This window comes from Ambystoma mexicanum, chromosome 7q (assembly GCF_040938575.1).
Source record: "Ambystoma mexicanum isolate Mex_15411 chromosome 7q, UKY_AmexF1_1, whole genome shotgun sequence".
Taxonomy (NCBI): Eukaryota; Metazoa; Chordata; class Amphibia; order Caudata; family Ambystomatidae; genus Ambystoma; species Ambystoma mexicanum.
The window spans coordinates 564,808,914-564,835,992 of record NC_090941.1 but is presented as its reverse complement, the minus strand read 5'-3'; the positions used below and the strand labels follow the sequence as shown (position 1 = coordinate 564,835,992).

Sequence of the window (27,079 nt, the reverse complement as noted above, 5' to 3'; positions counted from 1 at the left end):
ACGCGAGGCATTTATCAGAGGCTGTTGCCATAATGATCGTGAATATACACGCTCTTAAACTCAAAAATGCTTGATTTTTAAAAGAGATCTCAAGAATTTCAAAAAATGCCTTCGAGACCACAGTGAGCCTCCTGAACAATAGCTTTATTAAAGGCTGAAAACCTCTAACACAAAATCCCTCTCTCACTCGGTCAGAGGGCGACCTAACATATATGTATCAAAAGGGAGAAAGGGTATTCCAAACCAATTATCTGTTTACTCAATTAACTGATGTAAACTATACTAGGTATGTGAAACTGGGCCGCACTATACTAATAGTCTTGAAAAAATAGACTAAGTATAACTCCAATGTTTCCCAAAAGTTTTTTTATAAAAAGATATTTAATAATGGTTAAGAGAAAACAATACTCATTAAGAACTACTTTCATAAAAATTGATTTTTGACCCAAACATTACATACATGATGAAAGAAACGAGTATACTGTAATGTTGCATTGTACCATGCATTCCAGGACCTATTTGTGTTCTGTGTAGGTGTTTCATCCACTTCCCTAACTGCTTTTTCTAGTCAGTCTTTTAGCAGGGTTAGTCTGTTTTTTAGGTCTACTCCGGACGATTTGTCCAGTATTCAATCATTCATTTTTTTTTAATGTCGTTTTCCATTCTGATAATAATTTTTCTGTGTGTTTAGCACGGTAATATTACTACATATGGCTTTATTTAATGCCAGTATTTCCGCGTTTCATGAGACAATATTTACATTAGGGGATAGTGCTCTTCTTTCTTTTTCCATGAACCGTCAGCTTTTCCTGGTTCCTGACGATTGCTGGGTAATGTGTAGCGTTCAACATTGCAGGCGGTACGTCTGAGGGGATTTTTGGACCCCAGCGCCTCCGTGTCTCGTGCAATGGTGCACAATGGTGTAGGTACGTTCATTTGTTTGAATGTGTATTGTTGTACAGATATGTTGCGCAGTCAATAGACGTCTGACAATATGCCGCAGGATACTGAATTCCTGGCCAATGTCCTCATTTTTGTCAGCCGTAATGTTACGAAGACTTGAATACTTCACACGATTGGCCCACTTTGATTTTAAGGTTTTCACCTGGAAGCCAGCTATGGAGGTATTTTACTCGTGGTTCACTTTGGTGCTTACAATTTATAAGGGTGATTCCGACAATAGGTGGTGACAGTGTTTCGTGATACGCACTTATGATGAGCATTTCTTGGACTCCATTTCTGTGGTTTAGATACCAGTTGAATTTCGTGTGGGGTCCTTGTTTCAAGATGAAATTGGTGGTTGCCAGTGAATGGGGCACTGTCCAGTGGTGGTTGTACTATTTTTTCCTCACTTTCCAATTCTTCACGTTTTAGTTTGCCACACTCCCTTACAGACAACTGATTAGCTGTCTTGTGTTTGCTTGTAGGTCTAATTGAGATTTCCGGCTACAATTGAGCCTTTCCGAATTGTGTACAAAATTGAAAGAGGAATTTTGAAACTAGGGGTGCATGAATTGAAGGCATCAGCAACTTAACTACTAACAAGTTATACAGTTTGATATCTATGGCGGTTAGGGTAGTCATTCTACCCTTGATCTTTGTCCTGTGACTCTGATCTCTTTAGGAGGTCACGGGTACATTTCAGTGATGCTATATTTTGAGCATTGTCTAAGTATACTAGAATCTGGGAAAAGGTGAAATTTGAAGGTCTCCTGTTGTGTTTTTTAGGAGCAATTTGTGCTTTGTGTCGTGGAATTACCTGCATGCGGCCCTGGAATGCATGGTGTTTTTCAAGAAAATAATTGTCTTCTCCTTGAAGAAAGTTCATGCAATGACAGCCTGGAAGAACTGAAAGATGTCGGGATTGTTTTATGTCATTTGAGTGATATACTCAATGAGTGTATTTTTTGTACTGTTTTATTTGTTTCAATGTTGTAATTTGTGTGTAGTTACTTTGTGTATACTCGTTTCTTTCGTCATGTATGTAATGTTTGGGTCAAAAATCAAATTTTATGAAAGTAGTTCTTAATGAGTATTGTGTTCTCTTAACCATTATTAAATATCTTTTTATAAAAAAAACTTTTGGGAAACATTGGAGTTATACTTAGTCAGTTGTCGGCAATTGCCTGACTCTGCCAGACCCTTGTGTTGGGACATGTCAGGTAAACGGCTCTGGTATTAGTCCATTGTCGTTCACGCTGTGAGAAAGTGTATGTGTTGGAAAAGGGGGGGGAGGGTAGAGTTGCTAAGTATCCTAATGGGCAGGATGGGGAATAGGTGTCGTAAGGAAGGGGATACCGCGTCTCACCCTTCAGTGTCCCACTTTCACTCCCCGAAGACCCCCATCCAGGTGACCTCCCGCACTGGTCCACTCCCAGGAACTGGCTCCAATAGCGATGTCCGTGTCCTGACCACCTGGATGACAGATACCCGGGGACCAGCGGGTGAGACACCTTCAGGTTTCTCACACTGTGCTCCAGTTAATGTAGAAGGAGAACCAAAGTGAGTAGCAGACAGTCATAACTTGTGTTGGCCAAGCCAAGGAGGTCAACTAGATAGTGGAAGACAGAGCAAGAGATGGCCGTGCCAAATAGGTCCGTTCATAGAACAGGGAGAGGGTAAAGGGATAGGCTGGACTGGAGAGTCTGCTAGGAACCTGGCCCAAATGCTCGCATTAAGACAAGAAATTAAGGCAAAATCAGCTTGGGCTATAGTCCAGATCCTGGGGACAGCTGCCAGGTCACCAGCCCAACAAAATAATTTTGCAATCCTTGAAGTTAGGAGAGAGAGAGACCAAATCCTTCTCACAAGTTCCAGGTAGAAGTCCTACCTGCAAATGCACACACAACCCGTAGGACGAGAGGTGAAGTTGCATGTCTTTCCCTGGTGAAGCACTGCAGCAACTCCTTGGTAAAGATGGGTACAATACATGGCTTGCCCCGTGGCCATTATGAGTTCAGTGCCTCCTCCAGAAGACAGACACAAAACAAGACAGACCATAAATAAGACAAAGGCATAGAAAAAAGATCACAATAATGACAAATACCAATTGTGTTACTGCTTTTGTCTTCCTAAGCAACCTGGAGTCCCTGGTTGGGCTGCATCTTCTAGGCTGTCTTTGGGAACTTTGGGGAAAGTAACAGCTGATAAAGTATAATAAATAGCCATCTTTCGTTGATTTTTTTGTGTGTGCTCGGAGGTCCATCTTGAAGTTGAGTCAACATCATGTCAAGGTTGTGTCCTCATTTTTTTCAAAAAGCAAGAACCTGCACATTTCTTAGTATGGCTCTAAGACACTGCAGATAATTCTACATTCCTTTTCAGCAATCTTGATACTATGCTGCTAAGACTAGTCCACACAAATTAGGTCTTCTGCAATTTTGAGTTTTTAAGCAAAAAACTGCAACAAAACATAGGAAATTGCCTTCCTTGCTAATCCTACATACCTAGAAATCCCTCTGGAGAATTATAAAGCAAGTAACTTGCTAGCACTTATTCTTAGCTAACCCCAACTTTCAGAGAATTCCCTAGTAGAACTACCCACCAGGGATTGTATCTCGCAATTTGCCAACCGTGGACGCTGCAAGCACCTTTGCAGTAACAAATTGAGTATCTGGGACAGATCTGCCTTTCACCACCCATCAGTCTTTGCCAAAACAATCTGACCCATCAAGAAACAAGGAGCTACCATGCCCTCAACAGGCACTGGAAGCGGAACAGGAACAAGGTTCCCCTGGAATTCAAACAGACACTCAAACACACCACTATGCTTACTTTTGCCTCTGCACCAACAAACAATAGACCACAGCTACACCCCTCTATTAATTCGGCCTAGCTGCACACATGTTGACACACCTCCACATTCACCTCAACAGTCTTTTGAACGCAGCTACACCCCTCGAAATTTCAGCCTAGCTGCACACATTACGTCACTCTCAAGCAATACAGCACCACCAGAATGCAGATAGCATAGGCAACTGGTTTTGCTGCACACATTCTACCGACCTTACACTGCATCACACCTAGCTCTAGCATGCAGCTACACCCCACCGATTGCACTCTGGCTGCACACATACTGAGTGCTCCCAAGCACGTTTTTCCACACTACTCTCTCCACTGACCTGGACTGCGGTCCCCAAAGAGCATTCAACCCACAGCGCTTTGGAATCATAACAATGGTAAAAGGCATGATACAAATGCAAAATAACATAATGGCCAAATTCACTTCTGTCCTTTTATAACTAATGACGGTTCATTTATTTTCTCATTCGTGTTATATGTCCATTGTCCTTGCATTGTGTATTGTGGCGGGTCAGAAGAAGTAGGCGGACAATTGAAGAACATTGTAAGTATGGTTTATTCAAACAATAAAAAATAAGGTCTATCTTTCCCTATAACTATAGGGGTTTCCCTCCTACAAGGTGCTTTTGTCCAAACTAAGTCTAAGTGACCCTCCCACTATTTGACTAACTTAAATTATACTAAGAAAATGTCTCTTCCGGGGGCGCTGTTGAGCAGCCAAACAAGATGGCCGCTTAGCGTTGGAGCTCCGTCTTTACACACCTCAATCCTCGCCATATCAGCACGAATCCGATTTGCCTGCTGCAGCCGCGACAACGATTCATCTAACGGCGCCGTCCGCTACACTCTCCTGCAATTTCGAGCCGAATCGGTGCCCGGGACCCACACTTCTGCCATCCGAGGCCTCCCGGATTCACTTGAGGCTGCTGGCCCAGCCGCCGCCGGGAGGTGCTGCGGCTCCGTGGGCCTCCCGCGCTTTTAACCGCAGAGTCTGCACCCCGGGGCTTCCTCACATCTGCATCTCCATTGTCGGGAGGAGCTGTGGCTCCTGCTCCTCCCTCGCTACTGCCTGCTACCGTCGGCGACGCTTCCTCGCTGGTGGGCCTGGCCTTGCTGCGGCCCCGGGGGATACCCGGCTGCTGCGCGCTTGCGGCGCCTGGTGGGCCCCGCGCGCCTGACTGGGCGGCGACCCGCTTCCTCCGCGGGAGTAGATCGGACTGCTCGCCCGCTCCTGAGCGGGGGGGGGCCCGCTGGTTGTGGAGCCGTGTGCTGGGCGGGCGGTCGCTCCCCTGTGAGGGCTGCACGACACATCCTGAGGATGCCGCCGTTGGGACCCCCCACCTCTCCAGTCTGCTACCGAGATCACCCCGTACTGCTGCCGCTGTGGGCCTGGATCCATCATAGCCTTCCCGGAGGCCGCAAGGTGGGTGCTGGGGGCTGCGACACGTTCTCCCTGCTGCCTACCTGGGTGGGCCCCGGATCCCTCCGGCCACATCTAACCCCGCATGGGTGTCTCCCTCGACCGCTGCTGGGCTCGGCCCCCACCTGCCTTTTCCACTCTGCGCACTGGGCCCGGCCCGGCGTGGGGCAACCGGCGCCCGCACAGGATACGCGGGGCCTCTGGGCTCCCTTGACTGGCGAGGCCTCCACCCCCCACGAGACCCATACTGCCCGGGACCAAGCATACCCCCTGCCGACCTACACCACCTCTGCGGCCGCGCTGTGACCCGCCTTCTCCACCCTTCTGGCGCACTATCAGCACCCCTGTGCCTACAATACTAGGGATTGGCGGCTACAGCCCTGCCTCCGTCTCATCCGCCGACTCCTCAGCCATTGCCCATCTCTGACTCTGCCAGATTCGCTGGAGACCCCCCACCACAATAATGTCCAACAGAGCGCGGGGGGCTAACAAAGTGGGCGCTATGGACAAATTTGCCAAGGCGGCCCATCGGGCGGATCGGGCGTCCTCCTCCACGACACAAGAAGACGGCGAGACATTGCCGGACCCCCCGCAACCAGACCTCACTACCATGATGGAGTCCATGGCTAAAAACTTTGCATCCTTCCACGAAAAGCTGGACGACATCAATGCTAATGTCGCCTCCCTACGCGCTCAAATCGACCAGCATGGGTCCAGGCTCACGGAGACGGAGAAACGGATAGGGACCAACGAAGATCACATTCATACCCTCCAGACCACAGTCACAGAGCTCGTCCACGACATGAAACAGGTCAAGGCCAAGAACGATGACCTCGAATCGAGATCACGGCAGAATAACATTTGAATAGTGGGGGTTCCCGAATCCGCGCTCAAGGGCCGAATGGAGACCGCTGTTGAGCAGCTCATCAAAGATCTCCTGGGCAACCCTGAGCTCTCACCGTTCTTCATGGTTGAAAGAGCGCACCGCTCCCTGGCACCCCGCCCTAAGCCTGGAGACTTCCCCAGGCCTATCATCGCAAAATTACTCAGCTACAAAGATAGGGATCACATTCTCCGGCTGGCCAGAGAGAGAGGGGAACTGAGGCTTGAATCCCAAATCATCAGAATTTTCCCTGACTTTTCGGTGGGGGTCCAGATGGAGCGACGCCGATTTAGCGGGGTTAAGAAGATGCTGAGAGATAGGAAAATTGAGTACTCTATGCTTTTCCCTGCTCGCCTGAAATTTATTCACCGCAACAAAAGCTATTTCTTTACGGTCCCGGATGAGGCCGTCAAGTTTATCGAAGCACAGGTCCCCCTGCTGAATCCTCCGTAGGAACAAATGGACGACGACTGACATCGTAATTTCTAGGCTCCTCCGCTGACCTGGGGGAGATCCGCTCTCCTGGCCCCCCCCTGTCATCCCACTTGCTGGCCACCCAATGGCCCCTGGCAATTTAGCAAGTATTTCCCATCCTGGGGGTGCCGCCTCTCTGCGCTCCACGATTCTATGGCTAAAACCCAGGCCACTACTCCAGTGACAGGACCGCACCGTTGTCCACGGACCTGCGGTTGACCCAATTTCGTCCTTGCTATTCTGTAAACCATGGTTATCCGTTATTCGTAACCTCCACTTCAATAGTCTAACAATGCTGAAAAATGTGTATGTTGACATTCATTCAAAGTTCTATTACTGGTGTGCTAGACGGCAGCAGCAGCCCCCACTGCAGCTGCAATGCCATTTATGGCGGTAAGGTTGTGTATGAGCCCCTGTTGGGCTACCTGTCAAGCGTTGCCGAGTTGGGGATGGCACGCAGTTTCGCTTCAGGGTGGTTGCTTATACACTGCTAGGTATTACTGGGCGGTGAGGGTGGGGGGTGGGACAGTTGGGGTTTGTTTTTCGCAAAAATGCGGGTTGGTCTTGACCGGTGCGGCAAGGTGGCAGGCCTGCCGCATCACAGTGCTCCAATTTAAGCTCAAAGTGGGAATCCACATCTGGGATGTCCCTTAACTCATTAATATGGCTATTAGGATATTGACGTGGAATGTACGGGGGCTGACCAACTTCACCAAATCTCGTAGAATTACTGCTTATGCACAGAGGCATGGGGTCAAGGTTCTCCTGTTGCAGGAGACCCATGCTAAGAAACTCTCGGCTTCAAACCTCGCACAGTCCTGGGGCCCCAACAGGTACTATAATCAGTACTCCACTCAGTCCAGGGGTGTCCTCACTCTCATCCACAAATCAATCAGATTCGCACTTCACACATCCCACATTGATCCCGAGGGCAGATTTGTGATCCTACACTGCTCTGTAGCCGGCGAAGAATGCCTGCTTGTGAACTCGTATGCTCCCAACATTGATTCTGCCGACTTCATGGATACGGTGTCCTTCATTCTCATGAAATATGTCGATGTCCCCATTGTATGGGGCGGCGACATGAATCTCATTCTTGATACGGCCCTAGACAGGACAACTACGGCCTGGAGACCTGTAGCCCGAGCGGCCAAGCGGCTGCTAACCCACATGAGCTCCTTGAAACTACATGATGTTTGGAGAACACTCCACCCCCAGGAGAGGGACTACACCTTTTACTCCATGGTACATGACAGTTCCTCGAGAATAGTTCTATTCCTCCTGTCAGGTAGTCGGATGGGCAGGGTGTCCGAAGTCAAGTTTCTAGCGCGCACACTCTCCGACCACTCCCCCGTGCTACCCCAGATCCAGCTGGGTTTCGTCTCGGGGGCTCGCCCCGCCTGGCGTTTCAAATCCGACGCCCTATCAGATCGTTTTTAGGGCAGAGATACTGGCTGACATAAACCTGTTCTACAAAACCAACAAGGTCTCCGACATGTCCGAGGGGACCCGCTGGGAGGCATTCAAAGTCTACATCAGAGGAATGTGCATTGCTAGAGAGGCAGGGGTCCTCAAATCCATAAAACAGGCCTTAAGCCACTCCGAATCCAAACTTAAAACTTTGGAACAAGAGTATGCCTCCGGGCCGGCACCTGCCACCCTAGCGAAAATTAGGACGGAACTGGAACTATTTGAGGCACATGCCCTTAGCGAAGTGAGATACCATACCCGCCCTGCAGCCGCCCGAAGATATGGCGAGGGAGAGAGGCCGGGTAGAACCCTGGCTAGGCTGGTCCGGGCTGAGGGAGGCGGGACTCGTATAGATAGCATTATTGATGATAATGGGGCAAGACACTGGTCAGACCACGCTATCCTTGACACTTTTGCCAATTTTTATGCCACCCTGTACGGCCCCCAACCAGAGCACACGACCCGCGACCTTGACGACCTGCTGGAGTCCATCCCCATGACCCTGATCTCTCAAGACACCAGGGAACTTCTAGATGCCCCGTTTTCACTAGAAGAGATAGTCCGGGTGATCTCGGATCTCCCCAAGGGCAAAGCCCCCGGCCCCGACGGACTCACATCTGAGTTTTACCAAGAGCATGTTGCCATACTAGCGCCGATACTACATGGGGTCTGGACCGAATCGCTCCGCTCACACTCCCTCCCTCCCTCCCTAAGAGAAGCATTAATCACAGTCCTCCCCAAACCAGGGAAACCTCCAGACGAATGTGTCTCCTACAGGCCCCTGTCCCTCATCAATACTGATATGAAGCTCTTTGCTAAAGTAATTGCCAATAGATTCCTCCCACTCATGCCCCACTTAGTCCATGCCGACCAGAGTGGATTTGTCCCTGGCCGCTCTATGGCACTTAACATCCGGCGCCTATTCAACGTACTGTCTAGAATTGACCCAAACGAGGACGCAGTGGCAGTCACACTAGACGCCCAAAAGGCGTTTGACATGGTCTTGTGGCAATACTTGTGGGCCGTCTTGGAGAAAATGGGAATTGGGCCGAACATGATCGCCTACATAGAACTGATGTACAGGGGACCGTCGGCAAGGGTGCTAGTTAACTCCGTCCCCTCTTCCCCCTTCGAGTTACACAGGGGTACCCGACAAGGCTGCCCATTCTCCCCCATCCTCTTCGCACTTGCCATCGAACCCATGGCCTACCATGTCAGAAATCGTCATACTCACAAGGGCGTCCGCTTGCAGGGCACACCGGAAATCATCTCGCTGTACGCGGATGATGTACTCCTCTACATCAGACAACCCTCCATATACTTGGACCCTATCATTCGAGACATAACAAAAATAGGCACATATTCGGGCTTCACCATAAACTACTCAAAATCCGAAATCTTTCCCCTCACTAAAACAACTCAGCAACCGTCCTGCGAGTTCCCCCTACGCTGGTCCCCGGCTGGGATTAAGTATCTTGGGGTTCAGGTGTCACGGGCTAAAGTCTCCCTGCTGGCAGATAATTATGTAGCAACGGCGCTGCTCATTGAAACCAAGATGCTTAGGTGGCGCAATCTCCCTCTATCCCTCGCTGGTAGACTCTCCCTAATAAAGAAGATCGCGGTACCCAAGCTACTCTATATATTTGTAAATGTGCCAGTTTGGCCAGGCAAGCAGTATTTCAAGAGACTCCACGCGTCGTTCGCCCAATTCCTCTGGCACTCAGGGGCGGTCCGTAAGAAGTGGCAACATATGACCCTCCCCTATGAGAAGGGAGGCTTTACTGCCCCCGATTTAACTTTCTACTGGAACGCTGCGCAGGCCCAACATGCTACCCATTGGTACACACACCCCAACCCGCCACCACATGTTAAATTAGAAAAAATGGCGGGGGACGGTACCCACATCATGACCCTGCTATTACACCATGTTTACCACGCGGATGTCCCATGGGACCCGGTAGCATCCACGATTAGGGCATGGACCAATATCCTTTCCCCCAGTCCAGTACAGCGCCCATACTATAAGTGGCTCCCCTTATGGCAATTTCCTGGCTTCACCCCCACGCATGACCAACACCTCTCCCAACGCTGGGAGAGCCTGGGATACCGGGCCCTGACCGACCTGCACCCTGATGGCTCATTCATTACCCCCCAGACACTGCGCCCCGGGCACTCCGGCTCCGCGCTCGACCTGTTGCAGTACTACAGATTGAGAGCAGCGGTGCGGACGATGTGGCCCTCCTTTCCAGAGGAGCCTCCTGACTCACCTGAACTCCTGTACATAGTGAATTCCACAGGCTGTAGGGGCATATTATCCTCCCTGTATAAAATGCAGATGGGAAAAATAGAGAATACCTCCCCGGCACCACGGGAGGCATGGGCCAGAGAAATCGGAACGGGGATCACTAATGAAATGTGGGGCAAGATGTGTGCACATACGCGCAAAGTATCACTCAGTGCCAGGTTCCGCTGTATCCAATACAAGTTACTCAATAGACTCTACTACACCCCGTACAGAGTGGCAAAATTCACGCTTAGTTCGACACATAAATGCCCGAAATGCGAATCAAACGAAGCAGACCATGCTCACATGTTTTGGTTCTGTGCTGCGCTGCGCAGGTTTTGGGGGGAGGTGACACAGGCGCTCTCTGAGATAATTGACTCCCCGGTAGAGATGGACCCATTGGCCTTGCAATTTGGCATTTGGACGGGAGAAAATGTGAGGAAATTGTCAAAATTCTTGAATGTCAGTGCTATTGTTTCCAAAAGATGCATATTACAATGCTGGAAGCGTCGCACTCCCCCCACCCTCAACATGTGGCTGAAGGCCCTCACATGGGTACAAACATGCGAGGAGGAGTACATCGGCACCTTGCCCGCTCCATCCCGCCCTGCAAATGTATGGACTGAGTTCTGTAGTTACCTAAACAGCAAGGATGGGGCCGAATGGACCTCCGCCCCTTCCCCGGCACCACCGGACTCATCTTGACACACGCCGCATGAGTACGACTCTGCTGTTCCACTATGCGTTTTCCCTCTACAATGTGAAACTGACATTATTTGTGAAGCAATGTATATTGACGCTGTAATGCTGTTTTCTTTTTGTTCTCACTTACATGCTAACTGAGCTGTACCTGTCTTGACCACCTGCCAATAAACAGAAGTTTAAAAAAAAAAAGAAAATGTCTCTTCCTTCTGGCTGTTCTCTTATGGCAATTTCTCTGTGTTTCACAGTTCTCTTTAGTAAAATATCTTCTAATAGTCTCTTAACACCTTCTGGGCAAGGTCCTGTAGTCCTTTTTATAATGTACTTAGGTTTGCTCTCATTCCACAAGGCTTTGTAATTCTCTTTCCTATACTCTCTCCCAGCTGTACATGCCTTTCTGATCTCTGCAGCTCTGGCCTCTATAGGTTGGATACCATTGTAGCAATGTGAGCCCTTTCATTTCTTGGTATGACTCAGTTTGATCACTTCTCCTCTGTCCTATTTGTCTTGACTTCATTTCCAGTTTAGTTTCCTACACTTCTTCCCAGGGTGTTTGTCTCCAGCTCTTAGCAGCTCCTCTTTCAGGTTTGTTCAGTATTCTCGAGATCAATTTAATAAACTTCAACTTTACGTGCTTTATAATTAGGTCGTCACTTTTACTGGGATGAGTTTCTCTTGGTATCCATTCCTTGATACCTTCTCTCTCAGGCTTATTTGTTTGTCTTGTAGTTACATTCATACAGTTACACTTTATTGGTGTTATTTTCAGTGTCTCATTAATTTCACTGAGAAAAGTTTATCCTCTTACATTGCAATGCTCTTGTGGCCTCCCTGTACTCCCGTTCTCCCTGTTACCTCTGTGTTTTCCGGGAACTGCTGTCAGGCTCACTGCTCGCTTTGGTTCTCTTCCTTGGCTCTGTTCCCCGTATTACCGCCTTCGCATCGTAGCTCTCTCGGTTCTCCTCCTCTATGCGACCCCGTCGGACTACGGGTTGCAGGGTCTCTCATGAACTCTGTTGCTTGGTGGTTTTGCTGCGGTTTGACAAGCAGACTGGCCACCACAAATTCCTCATGATCATGCCACCACAGTGATGAGGCTCCCCTTCTTCTTTGCCGAGCACCTTGCATTTCCCTCTGCTGCCCAGGACTTCTGTGAAAGTCGCAGGTTCTGTGGCTCTCCTTGGCTGTGCCTCCCACAGGCATCACCTTGTCAGGGGAGTTCCCCTGCTTACACTCTTCTCTCTCTCTGGTCGTGCTTCGCCTTCACTCGGCGTACTCTCTCTCTCTCTCCAGCCTCCTCGTTTCAGGTAAATGTATATCTCCCCTTAAAGAGACAGACACTCCTTTTGGTGCACACTGGGATATTTTATTTTTTTGTCTTCAGTGAAGTTCCTGGAGCTTACAATGTTCTTAACCTCTAGCAATCGCATATATGCCATTATGGTGGATGGTCTAATGAGTTACTCAGGGGAACGGGAGTCCTTGTCCCCTAATCGGGGACTCACTCCCAGTGAGGTCCCACTTGCCCAGACATCTAGGGTGGGTCTTGCGGAGCGGGTTTACCTCCCTAGCCTCAAAGGGGTAGACTCCCCCTTGGGGAGAAGGGGTGAATACCTTTGATTCATTACAGTATCCTTGTTCTCTCCATTTACAGCCTTTTCTTTTTCACGAAGTATGTCAAAGTAGGCAGCTTGGTAACCTGCTACTTTTCAAGCTGAAACATATTAATCTGACCCTCATCTTAAATTGGGGACCTGGCTAAATTCTCTCCCTGGTCTACCATCTTTGAAAGGTTAATCCAAATCTCATTTTATCTTCTCAACTTGAATAACATAATGCAAAAATGTATAGTTTTAAAAATTCTTGACCACTGACCCCTCAGTAAATTATATCACAATGCTAAAATGTATGCAGGGTTTGAAAACATACTGTTCTTGTGGTTTTCAGGGAAGAGCAGGTGGCAGTGGAATTGGTACAGCGTGGCGACATTGTGAAGGTGGTCCCCGGGGGCAAGTTCCCAGTAGACGGGAAAGTGATCGAGGGCAACTCAATGGCAGATGAGTCTCTTATTACAGGTAAGTGTCTTTCCATGTATCTCATATTTTTGTTCTGTCCGGCATGTTGAATACAAGATGTTTAGGGTTCACCAAAGCGAACAAGTACAAAAAATATGCTTATATTTGTGTGATGTTAAACAAGAATACATTTTTAACTATGCTACATTTTAGCCGGGCCTACTATTCATTTTGAATTATTCTTGCTACATTGTTAACAATTTTCTTGTTGAAGAGCAACATATTCAAAGTATTTCACCCAACCCCACTCACCTCTTGCTTAGAGTGCAGACTTTGGTTAGGCTATTATCGCCCTCCAGTCATCTAGTCACAGGGTGCCTCCTGGGCAAGTAGCATTAGTGTAGACAGATCTCCTTGCTTAGGGTTTATGGCAGGCAGTGTAATTGGAAATACACCAGTCAGAGGTTGTCATGCTGGGCCAAGACTTTTTTGGATCTCTCTCCTCATGTTTCATTTCCTCCCAACACCTGGGTTATATTCCTCTTTGAGCTGTCTGGTTTCTCTTTGCGTCTGGTTTCCACCAATCTATAGCCCCCAGCATGCTGTCAATCTTCTATGCCCCTGGGACTTTAGTCTTTTCCAGGGTCTCCAGCAGTCTTCTGGTGTTCTCTCATTTCTCTTGGTCGGATCTCTGTCAGTGTCTGGGATAAATCTCCCAGCAGGCTCTCTGTTGTCCCTTCTTCTAGTCTCTCATAATACCTGTCTCTCTTCCCTCTACCTTTTAGGTGATATCCCATTCTGTGACTGTCCCAGCAGGTCTTTTTACAGTGTGACTGATTACAGTGGTTGCCCTATCTGGTCTCTAATGAGTTGTTCCATCTTCTCTCTCAAACCCTGGTCTTTAAGTGATTCCTTTTTTCTCCATTTCCTACGGTCCTGTTTGTAATTGTGCATGTTAATTTGTTGTGAAGTGGCCTCTTAAGGCTAAAAGGTTGTGCTGCCATATTGAGGTCAGGTGGTAGAAATGGCAGCCTTTTGCGGCTCTGTGGCTGTAGTCTGAGTCGCTGACTGACTGTGTGCAGTGGCTGGTGTTGGGTTTCATTCTAGCAGAGGAAGGAGCAGGAACAGACAGGTGTTGTGCCAGCAAGGACATGCATGGCTGTCGTGCAGCAGAAATCCATCTCTGACTGGCCTAGTATCTCTTTCAGGCCCTTACTGCTAATCAATAATCTTGGGGATTCATCAGTACATCTTTTGAGAGGTGAGTGGGTAAAGTACTTCTTTATCGGAAGAAGGGTCTGTGCGGGTAGTAGAGGGACACGCTGCATAATCTTGAACTCCACTGACTCGAGGTAAGGGCTGCACAGTTTCATCCCCTGATTTTAGGCTTGACAACTTTAGACACGAGGAGACACTCAAAGGAATCCTCAGTGTGCCTTCAGGAGGTAGCACTTGATGTGGTGGGTGAGAATCTCTGATCCCCGTAGCACTCCTTTGACCAAACTGAGGGGTGCATAAGGTGCCTTCATCACCATGTTAAAAATCATGGCTTCCATATTTTAATTCTATCCTTCCTTGTGGCAACATAGCATTACGATTTTTCACAACTGCTTCTGGATAACACTGTTAATACTGCACAATCTTCCTTTGATATCATCATTTGACTATAATTGTATTCCCTTCCACCAACATGTCTCTATAGCTTTCTGTTGTGTTTAGGCTTGAGTGGGGGCAGCACAAGGTTGGCAAATGCAGTTGTAGAACTTTGGTAATGTAAATGGGTCGATAGGTGGTTAGCTTTTCAAGCCTACGCCATCTGGGAAGATGGTCATGCATGTCTTGTAAACGTAACCTGTCCTACTTGTCATTTTGCTATGCTTTGCTCCTGTGGCAAGGTCGTTGCATCAATTGCATCTGTAGCTGTTGGAGTTTAATCTTAGGAATTCAGCCTTATGCTGGGTTAACACCAGTCCTTTGCAATAGGGTCTGCTTTACCACAATGACCACGAGAAGGACTCTCTTCTCCTGATCTAGCTGGAGAAATCTTCCCTTCCTAGGCCATGTGTCTGATCTTAATCGTGGGGGAGTTTACTCCCAGACAGTTTGTGACTTGATAGATCTTTTACAGGCGTATTAGGTTCACCGCTGTGACAGGGAGTTCACTCCTGAGGCACTCTGTAGTTTGGCTTTTTTGTATATTACTATTGTAACAAGGGAGATTCCTCTTGTGACTTCCTTGACTCTTGGTTCACTGGGTATCACTACTGTGACAAAGGGAGTTCACACCTGAGGAATGCTCGACTCTTGACTCTTTGCTATCACCAATGTGACAAGGGAGATTACTCCTGAAGAATACTGGACTCTTGTACCTCCCCAGACCCCATGCGGCTTGACAATAACTCCCCTTAACCTCACCTTGACTGGGGAGTGTGACTGGTTCTTCCCGCAGTCTCAGATCCATGTTGCTACTGCACTTGTCCCCTGCCTGCTCTTCTGCTCCTTCTGTTTGGCCGATGTAGCTCCTGGGAGCCGTTTCCATGGCAGTCTCGGCGTTGTTAATGGACCGCACGGTCCATCTCTTAGAGGTCACCCCAACACTGATTCTTCCTGCTTCATTAGTGAGCTTGTCTCCCACTGGCTGGCGTAGCTCCTCTCTGCTTCTTGCCTGAAGACTGACTGGCTTTCAGGACTTCCGACGTCCCGGGTTTGAATTTTCCAGGATGTGTAGGATGGGCTTCGGCTTCCCTCGCAGCTGTTCCTGCTTCCCCACAACATTGGCCCTTCCTCAGTTTTTGCGTTATATTGCTGGGTCCGCCCCAGCTTAACATCAATGCCTTTCTTTGGTGTTCTTGATGCAATCTTCATTTCTCCTTGGGGCCACCTCGTCACAGTCTTTTGGTAATACTGTCTGTGGTTACTCTGCATGTTTCCTTGGCTCTTCCTCGTCTCAGTCAAAACAGATCTTGAAGGTGAGGTAGAAGAGACTTTACAACAGGAAATAGTAGCACTGTCAGGTTGGATGTTAGATGGCATTACCAGGTTCATGGCTTCTGGGGAAATGGGTATCGGGAGGTCTTTCACAGGATGGGAGTCTGTATCCCTAGTTGTGGAGTCTCCCACTTTGAGGTCCTCTATTCCGCCACCCACAGGGGGACTATTGGGCAGCAGCCTCACCTCCCTAGCCTCACAGGGAAATGATGAGATCCCGTGAATCATCACAACACATGCACTATTTCTAGCTCTTATGAGATCAAGACTTTATTTTCCTTTAAATTACAGTGGACATTTGTTGGGATATCCCCTCATCTATTGGCTAAAGCCAATGCGTTCTCCCGAGAGTCCTAAGATAGTGCATGCGCTGTACATAGTGCTGAGATTAGCACTTGTAGAGACTCTCATGGGCACTGGGTGAAGCCGCCATCTTTGGACTGGCCTGGTTTATGCCAGTTACTACAATGCAGTATTCTTCCCCAGCAGAACTATGTCAGAGGGCACCCTTTGTTTGAGAAAGTGTAGGCCGAAAGTTATCTTTAACCGGAAGGAGAACCACACATTATTAAACATGAGAGACAATAAAGTACAGACATAGATTGATTATATACGAACCCATTGTTCTGAAGGGGGCAGTAAATGTTAACCGTATGTGTTGTGATGAGTGTGGGGTTGGAACACAGGGATGGTATAAGGGCAGGTGAGATGGAGGGCGGGTCAGGTTGGCTCGGGAAGACCTGATTTGTCCATTGCTTTCAAGCTCATTAGTCGTTTTATTTCTTTACTTTGATAGCCTACTTCATGGTAATGTACCACTCTGTCTCATTGTGAACTAAAACGAGGTAGCGTATGACATGACATGGAACAAACTAAATAATACAATTTTTTACATCACAGTGCCAAGCCTTTTTTATTTGACCACTCAATTCCCTTATATTCTGTTACCAGCAACATTCACCTTTATATCCAGTCTATCCTTGACTACGCCTCTCTTGGCTCGGGCTTGTCTGTTACAGAATTAACATTCTTGAGTTTGACATGGGGAACACCTGGGGACACCCAGACAAATAAGCCACCAAACTTCCATGTCTGCTGAGGACACACTCAAGCTCTACTACATTTCTTTAAATTTTGTCTTGGAAAGACAACCGAATGATCATAAACGTTTAGGTGATATCCATCTCCTCCCATTTGCAGGACCATGGTCTACCCAGCAGGACTGAAATGCCCCCAAGCTGTCACAGAAGACTTCTTCCCCCTGCATCTCTACCTACATTTGTTTATAGCATGTACTTCCCACTTTCCCATTGTCGCTCATTTTCCGTATTCCAGCAGACTAAGATCTGTATATCCCTTGTGGGGGCACAGTACGACACTCCATGGACAAGCCTAGGGACTCTGATACTGCTACGGTGGTGGTTTGGTGAAACATAAATCCATATTAACATAACATATCTAATCTTCCATTCAAGTAGGTCTTTTTTCCATGGATGTTATTCACATTTACCTGGACATTTACCTGGTAGAAGTAAGACAAAGGTAATAGATGTATTAACGTCCTGGCTCGAGCAACCTCTTAAGTTAGGAGGAGAGTAGGTACCTCACTGTTGCATGGCAATTAATGGTCACTACCACACAGTCACCTTTACAGCATTTTGGTGATCTTCTAGACCAGTCCACTCTTCTAGCCCTTATTACTTTCCTAGGGTTCATCGGAGGAGCCTGTAGCCTAGTGTTTATCCAATGCGTTACTTTGTTAATCAAAGCAACTGTAGTATTGTTGGTGTTTTCCTGTGATTGATACGCGTGCCAACACGATCATAACATGAGACACCTCAGGTAGGAGGTCCAAGACTTTCACTGCTCTTACCAGTTAGTATCTTCACCCGACTGGGAGCGCTTCCTCTCTTACAGACCCGTATATTAATTAGCTTCATTTTTGAGCCTCCCACTCCCAGAATTGGATCCCTTTTACACATTGATGCTTCTCCTTCACTATGAGAACAGTGTTGATGAGAGTACCGTGAAGGAGGATTGACAACGGGACCAGTTGTTAAATTTGGACATAATAAACACAATCCGGTTATTTTAACAGCTATTTCCTGGATTTCTCATCTTTCCATGCTTAATAGTGCTGCCGGGCTTTCCAATCACTAGTTCTTTAATTATGGAATACTCCTTCAAATTCTTCTCTAGCCTCAATTATGGTCAATTGTTACATCAGGGAGGACACCCCTAATACCATTTAGTGCATCGGCTTTAACCGGGAGATATCTGGCGGAAGGCCATCTCACAGTAATTGTAACACATTGGGTTCAGGTAGACTAGCTGTACTTGCTAAGAGTCTTTTGCTTTCCATCCAAGAATATGCTGCTATCTTTTGCTTCAACATTCTCTCAGATGTTGCCTTGCCATGTGCCAAAGCCTTCTTACCCTTGGAATGTTTCCTTCCATTTGGAGTTTTCTATGTCTGAGGCAACACTTTTATATCCGTACCCTCTTCCACGTAACACCCACATATGTTGATGTTTCATCTAGCTGCTTAACATTTGCTATTTTCAAATTTGTTGGAGATGTCGCACTGAGTACTTGGGGTAAGGTGACCAAAGAGGCTCGAGACATTTTTCCTATGCAACTGTAGGCAACGGGAAAGCATCTCCCTTCATAATACGAAGGCTAGATATAAACTTCAATTGTGGTTATTTGTGCCACTAATTCCTTGGCCACTCTTTAAACAAGCATTAGAAAAGCCCACAGTTTTGGATTTTCTGTAAGCATGCGCTAGGCATTTGCCAGGCACTGCCATAATACAATCCGCCCATAAGATGACAATAGCTAGAAAATGGTGCGAGTGCCTGGGCATATGATGTTAATGCCTCCTGGTAAATGCCCATTTAATACATATATACAAGCCAAAACTGTTAGATTTGCCAATGCTTGTATTAACAGGACTTCAGTGCAAGGAACATGAGTGAGGAAACGTGTATTCAAGTGGCTGAAGGCACTTTTGCGGAAGACATTTTTATTCTACCATGACCTCATTCAAAACAGCACTTACCATGAACTCCCTTTGATTTATTCAATCATTTACACATTTTATTTTTTTTAAGTTCTGAGTTGAATAAAAAAGTGATTTGAGGTTACTAAAAATGCAATCTCACACTAAACATGTACTTATGAGTAAGACCCTCCTACACATTTCATTGTATCCTGAGTAGAAGGCAAACCTGGATGTATTGCTAGTTCTTGATCTCTATGCATATTCCATCTATCTGCGCCACAAACTAACAGTCAACACACATGTGCCTATAATATCAGGTGTTTATCGCTATGACCTACAATGTCATCTGAAACTTAAGGTAGACAATATCAACACTCTGTGCTTTGGCCTAAATAACAGGCTATGCCACATGTCAAGGGCCCATTTTCTCTTTTTTAGGTGCAGCTTTCAGCGGGACAAAAAAAGCAGTCTTTCTGGACTCCAATTCTTGGTACCCTTTATAAGCAATATGATGTTTCTCATCTTCGATTTTCACTCATAATGTTTATTCATTCAAAATGCAGTCTCTTGAGCCACAGGGTTCGTACTTTACCTCCAAGATTCCTGTTTCTTACTCCATTACTGTATATTTCCAAATGGTTGTTCCCATTTACGGAAGGCAAGATTCCCCATGGTGGAAGAGAGCGAGAGAGCTAGAGGAAGACTAGCAAGATGGGAGGGGGAGAGGAGAGCACACACCAGGGTTACGAGAGAAGGTGTGATAGATGCAGTGAGAAGGGACAGGAATGACACTGGTGTTAGAGAGAGGGGAGTTTAGAAATTATTTTGGTTTGAAATATGAAGAGCAACCTATATGATCCTTTTAGAAAATCCCCTGAGGTCGAGATAGAAAAGGCCATGTCCTTTAGGCCTTTGCTTAGACAAGACTTGATCCAGGCAGTAGGGGATACCGTTCTTGTCTTGCAATGTTGTGTTGGGGAATATGGATGCCAGCGCTAGGTTGGAGGGAGCACAAGGGAAGGTTGAGGGAAGAGCAGGTACCCCATAGACTACATCCACCACAATCTCCCAAGAAGTATAATTACATACATAACAAATCCTGGTAAAAACCTATCCTCGTTTGTCCGTGGATTATTGAGGCCAACTGTGAATCACACCATTAACTCTCACAAGACTGCTTAGAAATAAAACTGGCAGGCTCTGAGTTTGAAGTTTTGCTTGATACAGATAGCTCAAAGACATTCCAAGAGGATGCGTTTTGGGTGGGCAGATTCAGGTACTGGGTGGTTATGGACATAAGGATTAGCATGGTCATGGGCAATTAATGGGTGGATAAATAACCAAACACTCACAAGCTGTGTGTCTCTCCTCGCATTTCATCTCCCTACTATCTGTACTTCAATGCAATAATTTTGCTTATAGGTGGCACTTAGGTGCCACCCAATTGGCAAAATCAAAAAGTTATATTTTCCCATTTTATTTTCCACTGGTACGTTCCACCACTCTAATCAGCGTTTAACTGGTTTTCTTTTCCCATTTTTAGCTGAGTTACTGCCACTCTCCCTCAGCAACTTTAACTTCTCAAACTGAAGTTCCTCAAGTTCCTCAATAAAAGGATCATTGTGAGGAATGTGAAGGGCAGAAACAGTTATCAAAGGAAGAAATAGATTCAAACGTATTGGCTCTGGTGCACCAAAAACAACACATTTTTCTTTTTCATGGAGTGGGTGTGGCCATTGCCAGCCATCTGTGACAGTTAGAGCTTAGCAGGGCACAAGAAAAGCTAAAAGAAAAGTGCAATTTAGCTCTGTAATACAATCCCACACGTTTCTTCTAAAGGGTTTGCAAGTATACAAGGCCCACCAATTACCATTCCTAGTGTTTGAGTATGTTTTGGTAGCAAATTAATTAATGCTTAATGCCAAGCCTGTCCATTTTGGGCCTAAAGGTGGTCCTGAGAATCTGGGCTGATTGCTGTAAAAATAGCAGATTTTCCAGCAAACAGAGCTTTTTTCCCTAACCTATCGGGTTGCCTCCTTACTGCCAGCTAATATCCTAACTCTACAGCTGCAGCTCAATGAAGGGACTGAGGAATTGTGGTTTACATGCAGATTTTTACCAAAGGATCCCAGCAACTGCCTACATGGGACCCAGTTGCCACAGCAACCCAGGGATCCTCAAAGGATTGCTGGAATGGCACAATGTCTGATTGGGCAGCAGCCTCAGTATGCTGAGCATGGACCTGCATACTGAAGCCAACTAAGACTGCCAGTGTCTTCAGGGTCACCAACTTATTCCTACTATGAAACTAGCCATTTGGGGCTGAGGGACCTTAGTCCTGATCTTTGGGCACACTGGTGCTTATGTTGTTTACTTGCGGTCTGAAAGATTCCCTCCCTGTTATTCAGTGCTATTGATATTGATATTGATATTGTATTTGTATTGCACTCGTACACTAGTGTTTCAGAGTGCAACAAGAGAAGGGAGGGGAACAAGGGAGAACAAAAACAACAATCTTACTAGGCGCAGTGACATTGAGAACGCGCAAGTGCATGGGAGAGGGAAAGGGGAAAAGTGCATGGAAGAGGGGGAGAAGTGGAAAGTGCGTAGCAAAGTAAAAACAGATATATAATAAAAAATAAAGAAATAATAAAAGGCAACAAAGAGTGGTAGTGCAGTCAGCAAGAGGCACGTGCTGGGTTTAAGGCAGCAGACAAGGTATGTATGATAAGTGCAGGAAAAAAGTGGGGGACTGTATGGTTACAGATACAGACCCCAGTGCAAGGGATGGCCCGGAGGCAGTGCCGGTGGGTGGCAGGGTGAGCAAGTACCTGGGCCTGGAAGACAGAGGGCAGGCCAGGTGCACAGTGCAGAGAGAGAACAGATCGGCAGGGGAGAGGAGGGGCAAAGGCAGAAGCAAAGAGGAAGGTCTTGAGGTGCTTCCGGAACCGGAGATGGTTCTGCTCAGGTTTCAGAGTGGCAGGGAGGCTGTTCCACAGGGAGGCCCCAGCCAAAGACAGAGATCTACCCCCAGCTCGTTTCTATGAAAAACGACTGACTCTGAGGGAGGTAGAGGTAGAGGAGCCAAGAGCTCGAGAGGGCAGGTATTTACGGACCCACGCCCCAGACAGCCTTGTGGACAATGCAGAGGGTTTTGAATGTAATCCTTCCATCCACTGGGAGCCAGTGGAGAGATACGATTCCAGGACTTGAGGCCAAGGACAAGTCTCGCAGTCCTGTTCTGGATTAGTTGCAAAGGGCAGAGAGTAGCGGCAGGTAGATTTAGAAAGAGGCTGTAACAATAATCCAACCTAGAGAGAACCAGGGCTCGGGAGACAGTGAGCTTCTCTGGGAAGGAGAGGAAAGGCAGAATACCTCTGAGGAGGTGCAGTAGGAAGTTTGACTTTTTAGGGACATCAGAGATGTGGGCAGAGAAGGAAAGTGTGGAATCAAAGATGACCCGAGGTTCTTGGCCTTGCTGTTGGGGGTAGGAGGAGGGGCAAGGGAGGCTGGCCAGAGAATGAGGGGAAAGGAGGTGAAGCTGTGCCGATGAGGAGGATCTCTGTCTTTCGCAGTGCGTGGCTCCCGCTGCTCTCTCTCTTTCAGCAAGGAACTGCCCACAGCCTGGTTTCTCTGTTCCCTTCTAGGATTCACCTCCAGGTTGCCTGTCACAGCGTGCTTGCCTTCAGCATGGTGCTCAGCGGTTTTACGGATTGCGAGGCAGTCCTGCGTCTGCAGCTCTCCTTTCTCCTCCTCCTTCTCATAATCAGCTGCAGCTGGCCTATATTTGAACTTCCCTGTTTGCTTACTCAAATGCCAACAAATCGACTGCTGGGTTGGTTGCTCGGTCTTCATGATCCTCATTACTCTGTTGTTCTTTCTTGTGTCAGTCAATATGGAGTTGCTTTCTAAATGACTTGAAGGACAAGGATATTGAGCCTACTGGGAAGTGATCTTTACTACTCCCTGTCTCTTCCTTGTCCTGGTTGTCAACAATATTCTCCCTAATGCGAGTTTGGAGATTAATCACAATAGGTATTTTAGGAAGTGGGAGATGAGTGTAACAATATGTCATTAAGGCATGGGGGACTGAGGAAACATTCCTGGAAGGGAATGGGGCAGCATGTGGTTTTCTCCAACGATATTATCTGGTCTCCCCGAGAGTCACCTCCCCCCAGGGGGGTCCTCCCTCTTATAGCCGCCCCCAGGGCCAGGGCCAGTTGCCGGCTGCCGTGCCCTGGCCAAATAGGGCTAGGCCATAAAGGAGTGATGATATCATCGGATTCATCACATTACACATATGAGAGTAAATATATGAATGTTAGGTTCACGAACAGGATTCCTACAACTTTTATATTCTGGATACCATGCTAAAAAGAAGAAATGTTTGTATGATGTAAATAAAGAACAAATAGTTTGCTAACTGTTTTGAGGTAAGATTTAGTAATTAAAATTGGAACAAATAATTCTCAAAATGGTTATGGCATCTTTCTCTAACAAGGGGGCATGTCAATAGTGATCAGTAAGTGTGTTTGTACGTCTATGTGGCAGAAATACTGTGTATGCAGGAGGCAAGTCAATCATTAAGCTTAGACTCTCCCCTTAAGAGGGATCTTGGTCATGTGAAATGACCCCTTGTGCATGCCCCTGTGACACACTTATAGCACACATGTGCCTGCTGTCACACATGGCCTCAAGAACATACAGCCTCTTGACAGTTCAAGGGTTTTTATTTGTTTAGTAGTCAAAGGGCTCTCCAATGGCCGTCCCTCTCTATCTAATCTAAAGATGGGCAATCCCTACTGGGACGTTTCCAAGGAGATTGTCACCTATCCCCAAGGGGAAGCCACTCCTGTTGGGACTAGGGAGGTGAGCCTGCTATGCTTAACCCTTCCCGCAGAGGACAGGGTAAGCAGGATGCCTCTGTAGTGACACCCGTTCCCTCCTTAGGAGATAGGAGAACCTCAGAGATGGGTACAAGTCACCATCCTTCCCTCCAGACTGTAACACCTTTATGGGATATAAAATGGAGCTAAGGTGTATGATAAGCCTATAAACCTTTTTGTAATGGCTGACTCGGCTTCTGGCCCAAGCTATCCCCATTTCTCATGGAAGATTGCAGGGCGGCGGACCGACCAGCCCCTGGAAGGAGTGTCCTTGAAAGAGCCAATCCAAAGAGCTGCTCCAGCAATTCTGCAAAGTTCAACGGCACTGAAGCGCCCAGAGGAGGTATGCTTGGTGAGGATGGAAGAACACCATACTCTGCATCCCAGCTTGTGGTCTGCACTATGGCAGTGCAGCAAGTCGTGGCGAGTCAACAACCGGAAAAGTTCTGCCCGGTTGCGCAAATGAAAACAAAGTAACTCGGAGCGCTGGGATGAAAACAAGAGGAGAAGCCGCTGATGGGTCCCTGCATGGAGTGAGCAGGATATAGGAGTCGGCAGCTGCCAACACGGAGTCGAGTTGATGCGTCACGTAAGTGGCTCCACGGTTAGAGAAGGCCTGTGCAGACTCCATACCCCTTTCGAGGAGCACTGCTGATGAGAAGCAGGTACGCAGTACCTCCATTGGACTGGGAGGCGGGCAGCAAAGCAAAGACAAGGGAGAAAGACCCGAGAGTGAAGAGAGAACTGATAAGCCCCATGGTGGGGCGAGAACAGATAAACCCCAGGGTGGGGAGAGAATAGAGAAGCCCCAGAGTGGGGGGAGAGAAAATAGAAGCTCAAGAGTGGTGGAGAGAAACGAGAATCCCCAGAGAGGGAGAGAGAACTGAGAAGCCCCCAGAGTGGGAATTGAATCCAAAAGCCCCAGAGTGCTGAGAGCACCTTGGGGAGAGAACTGATAAGCCCCAGGGTGGTGAGAGAACTGATAAGCCCTAGGGTGGGGAGAGAACCGAGAAGCTCCAGGGTGGGGTGAGAATCAAGAAGCCCCAGGGTGCGGATAGAACAGAAAAGCCCCAGAGTGGGGGGAGAGAAAATAGAAGCTCCAGAGTGGGGGAGAGAACCAAGAAGCCCCAGAGTGGGGATTGAACCCAGAAGCCCCAGAGTGCTGAGAGCACCTAGGAGCCCCAGATTGGGGAGAAAGAAGGAAACCAGCACCACTTTGGGGAGAGAACCCAGAAGCCCCAGAGTGGGGAGAGAGAACAAAAGAGCCCCAGTCGTGGGGAGGGAGAAAGAAGAAAGCCACAGAGTGGGGAGAAACACAAAGCCCCAGGGTGGGGAGAGAACTGAAGAGCCCCAGAGTGGGGAGAGAACCGAAGCGCTCCAGAGTGGAGAAAGAAAGAAGGCAGAAATACCAGATTAGGAAGTGATTAGAAGCTTAGCCCAGAGAGTGGAGGAGACTTAAGAGACCCAGAGTAGGAAGCCCATGAAAGACTAGAAACATGGAGAGGCAGACAGAGACTTGATTGGAAGTCCTGAGACGGATCTCCAGCTGGATATGAACTGTATGATTGCAACTGCAGACAGAGGCAAGGGCCTATGATAATAAGACCAAAGGGTGGAGGTCAGAAGCCAGCAGCTATCCCTTTCCTTGGGCAGTTTTCAAAGCATTTGTTTGTTTGTTTTCTTTGGAGAGGTAGGGTCCGGAACCAGGTCAGATTAGGATTCTTGACTGACAACTGTATCTTTAGTTAAACCTGCTGACATCCTGACAAGCACCCTTTTACTGGTTCTGTTTTAGAGTAGGGATTGAGAGAAAGGTTTAGGGAAAGCTTGGGCTGTTTTTTTTTTCTTTAATAAAAGTCCTAATGTTGTCAGCCACATGCCTCTGTGTCAGTCTCCTAATTCTGACCTACCGCACTCTCTAACCCAAACATCCATGAACACCAGGATGGTCATTATAGATTGGTAACCCCCAGCCTTTCTGACTAAAAGTGATGGCATAAATGCAAATACCTTATCTGTCTAATCCTCCATCAGGGAACAATCTAGGTGGTCCCTGATCTACGGTCCCTGGGATGACCTAAGTTGGATTTTGGGTGCCTTTCAGGCACTCAGGCCCCCACTTGCTCTTTCCCTTTCATTCCCAACTACTTCTCTCCCTACGTCTCAGTGTCACTCTCCCTTGTCTCCTACTCTGCGTCCTCCTAATCAACCCATCTTCCTCTTTCCTTCACAAACACTTCCTCTTCTGTCCCTTCAATGTTCCACTGTAAACTCTCTGCATCAACCCTCCTATCTTACTCCCTACTACTCTCTTTCCCAATTCTACTACTAATCCCTTCCCCAATCTTAACCGGCTCCCCTCGCCACATTACAACCACTCCCCTCTCCACACAACTACTCCCCCTCCACGCTACAATTACAGCCCACACCCTCTCCCTCAGTCACCATTCTTCCACTCCTCAGTCATCCTCCTTTCACTCTCGAATCTCCCACTACTGCCGCTCACTCACCTTTCACATACACTCGAACACCAGTACCACTCTCTCCCATCAACTAATACCTCACCTTGCACACTCCTTCAATAAGTCTCAACTTTCTGCTGTGTCCTTCCACCGCCTGGTCTCTTGGTCCTTCTGCTCCTACTTTGACCCCATCCGAATAACCCACAGCTTTCTGTTTCCTGCCCCCCGTTTTATTCCCTCCTGGCTTAGACATTAACCATGGTAGGCCAGCCACCCAAGACTGAGATAGGTGCCACTTGACAAGGAAAGGGGTCCGTTGCCCTCACTGGTGCTGTGCACATGCATGTCATTTCGTCAGCACATGACCTAGCCTGACATCAGGGCTGCTGTAGTGATGTGTGTCATTTATTGCGATTTCAAAGGGCTAAAGGAATGCAGCTCAAACATTAGGCAGTCACCTTGAGCCTACCCCAGACTCATAAGTGTTGCTGTGGCATCAGTCAGTTATATGATCACATCGATCAGGTGTTAATTACTGTGAAAAATAGAGTGTACTCTGACCAAGGAGTTGTGACTTTTCTAAAGTGCATTGCCAGATGGGGTTTTTGGTGTTGCATGTTTGGAAAGGAATTAGACGCAACCTTTACAAGTTATGAGATTCCACGAACGTGTGCCAAGGTCACAGCTGAG

General features: G+C 47.6%; 1 protein-coding gene across 2 annotated transcripts in view; it reads left to right on the top strand.

The window, feature by feature from the left end:
• ATP7B (ATPase copper transporting beta) overlaps positions 1–27,079 on the top strand; it is a 1,159,214-nt gene that overhangs the window by 743,669 nt on the left and 388,466 nt on the right. For both annotated transcript variants that reach the window (XM_069640108.1, XM_069640109.1), the window contains exon 10: positions 12,982–13,109. In XM_069640108.1, coding sequence (XP_069496209.1) covers positions 12,982–13,109 — 128 coding nt within the window. The remainder of the gene's footprint in view (positions 1–12,981; positions 13,110–27,079) is intronic.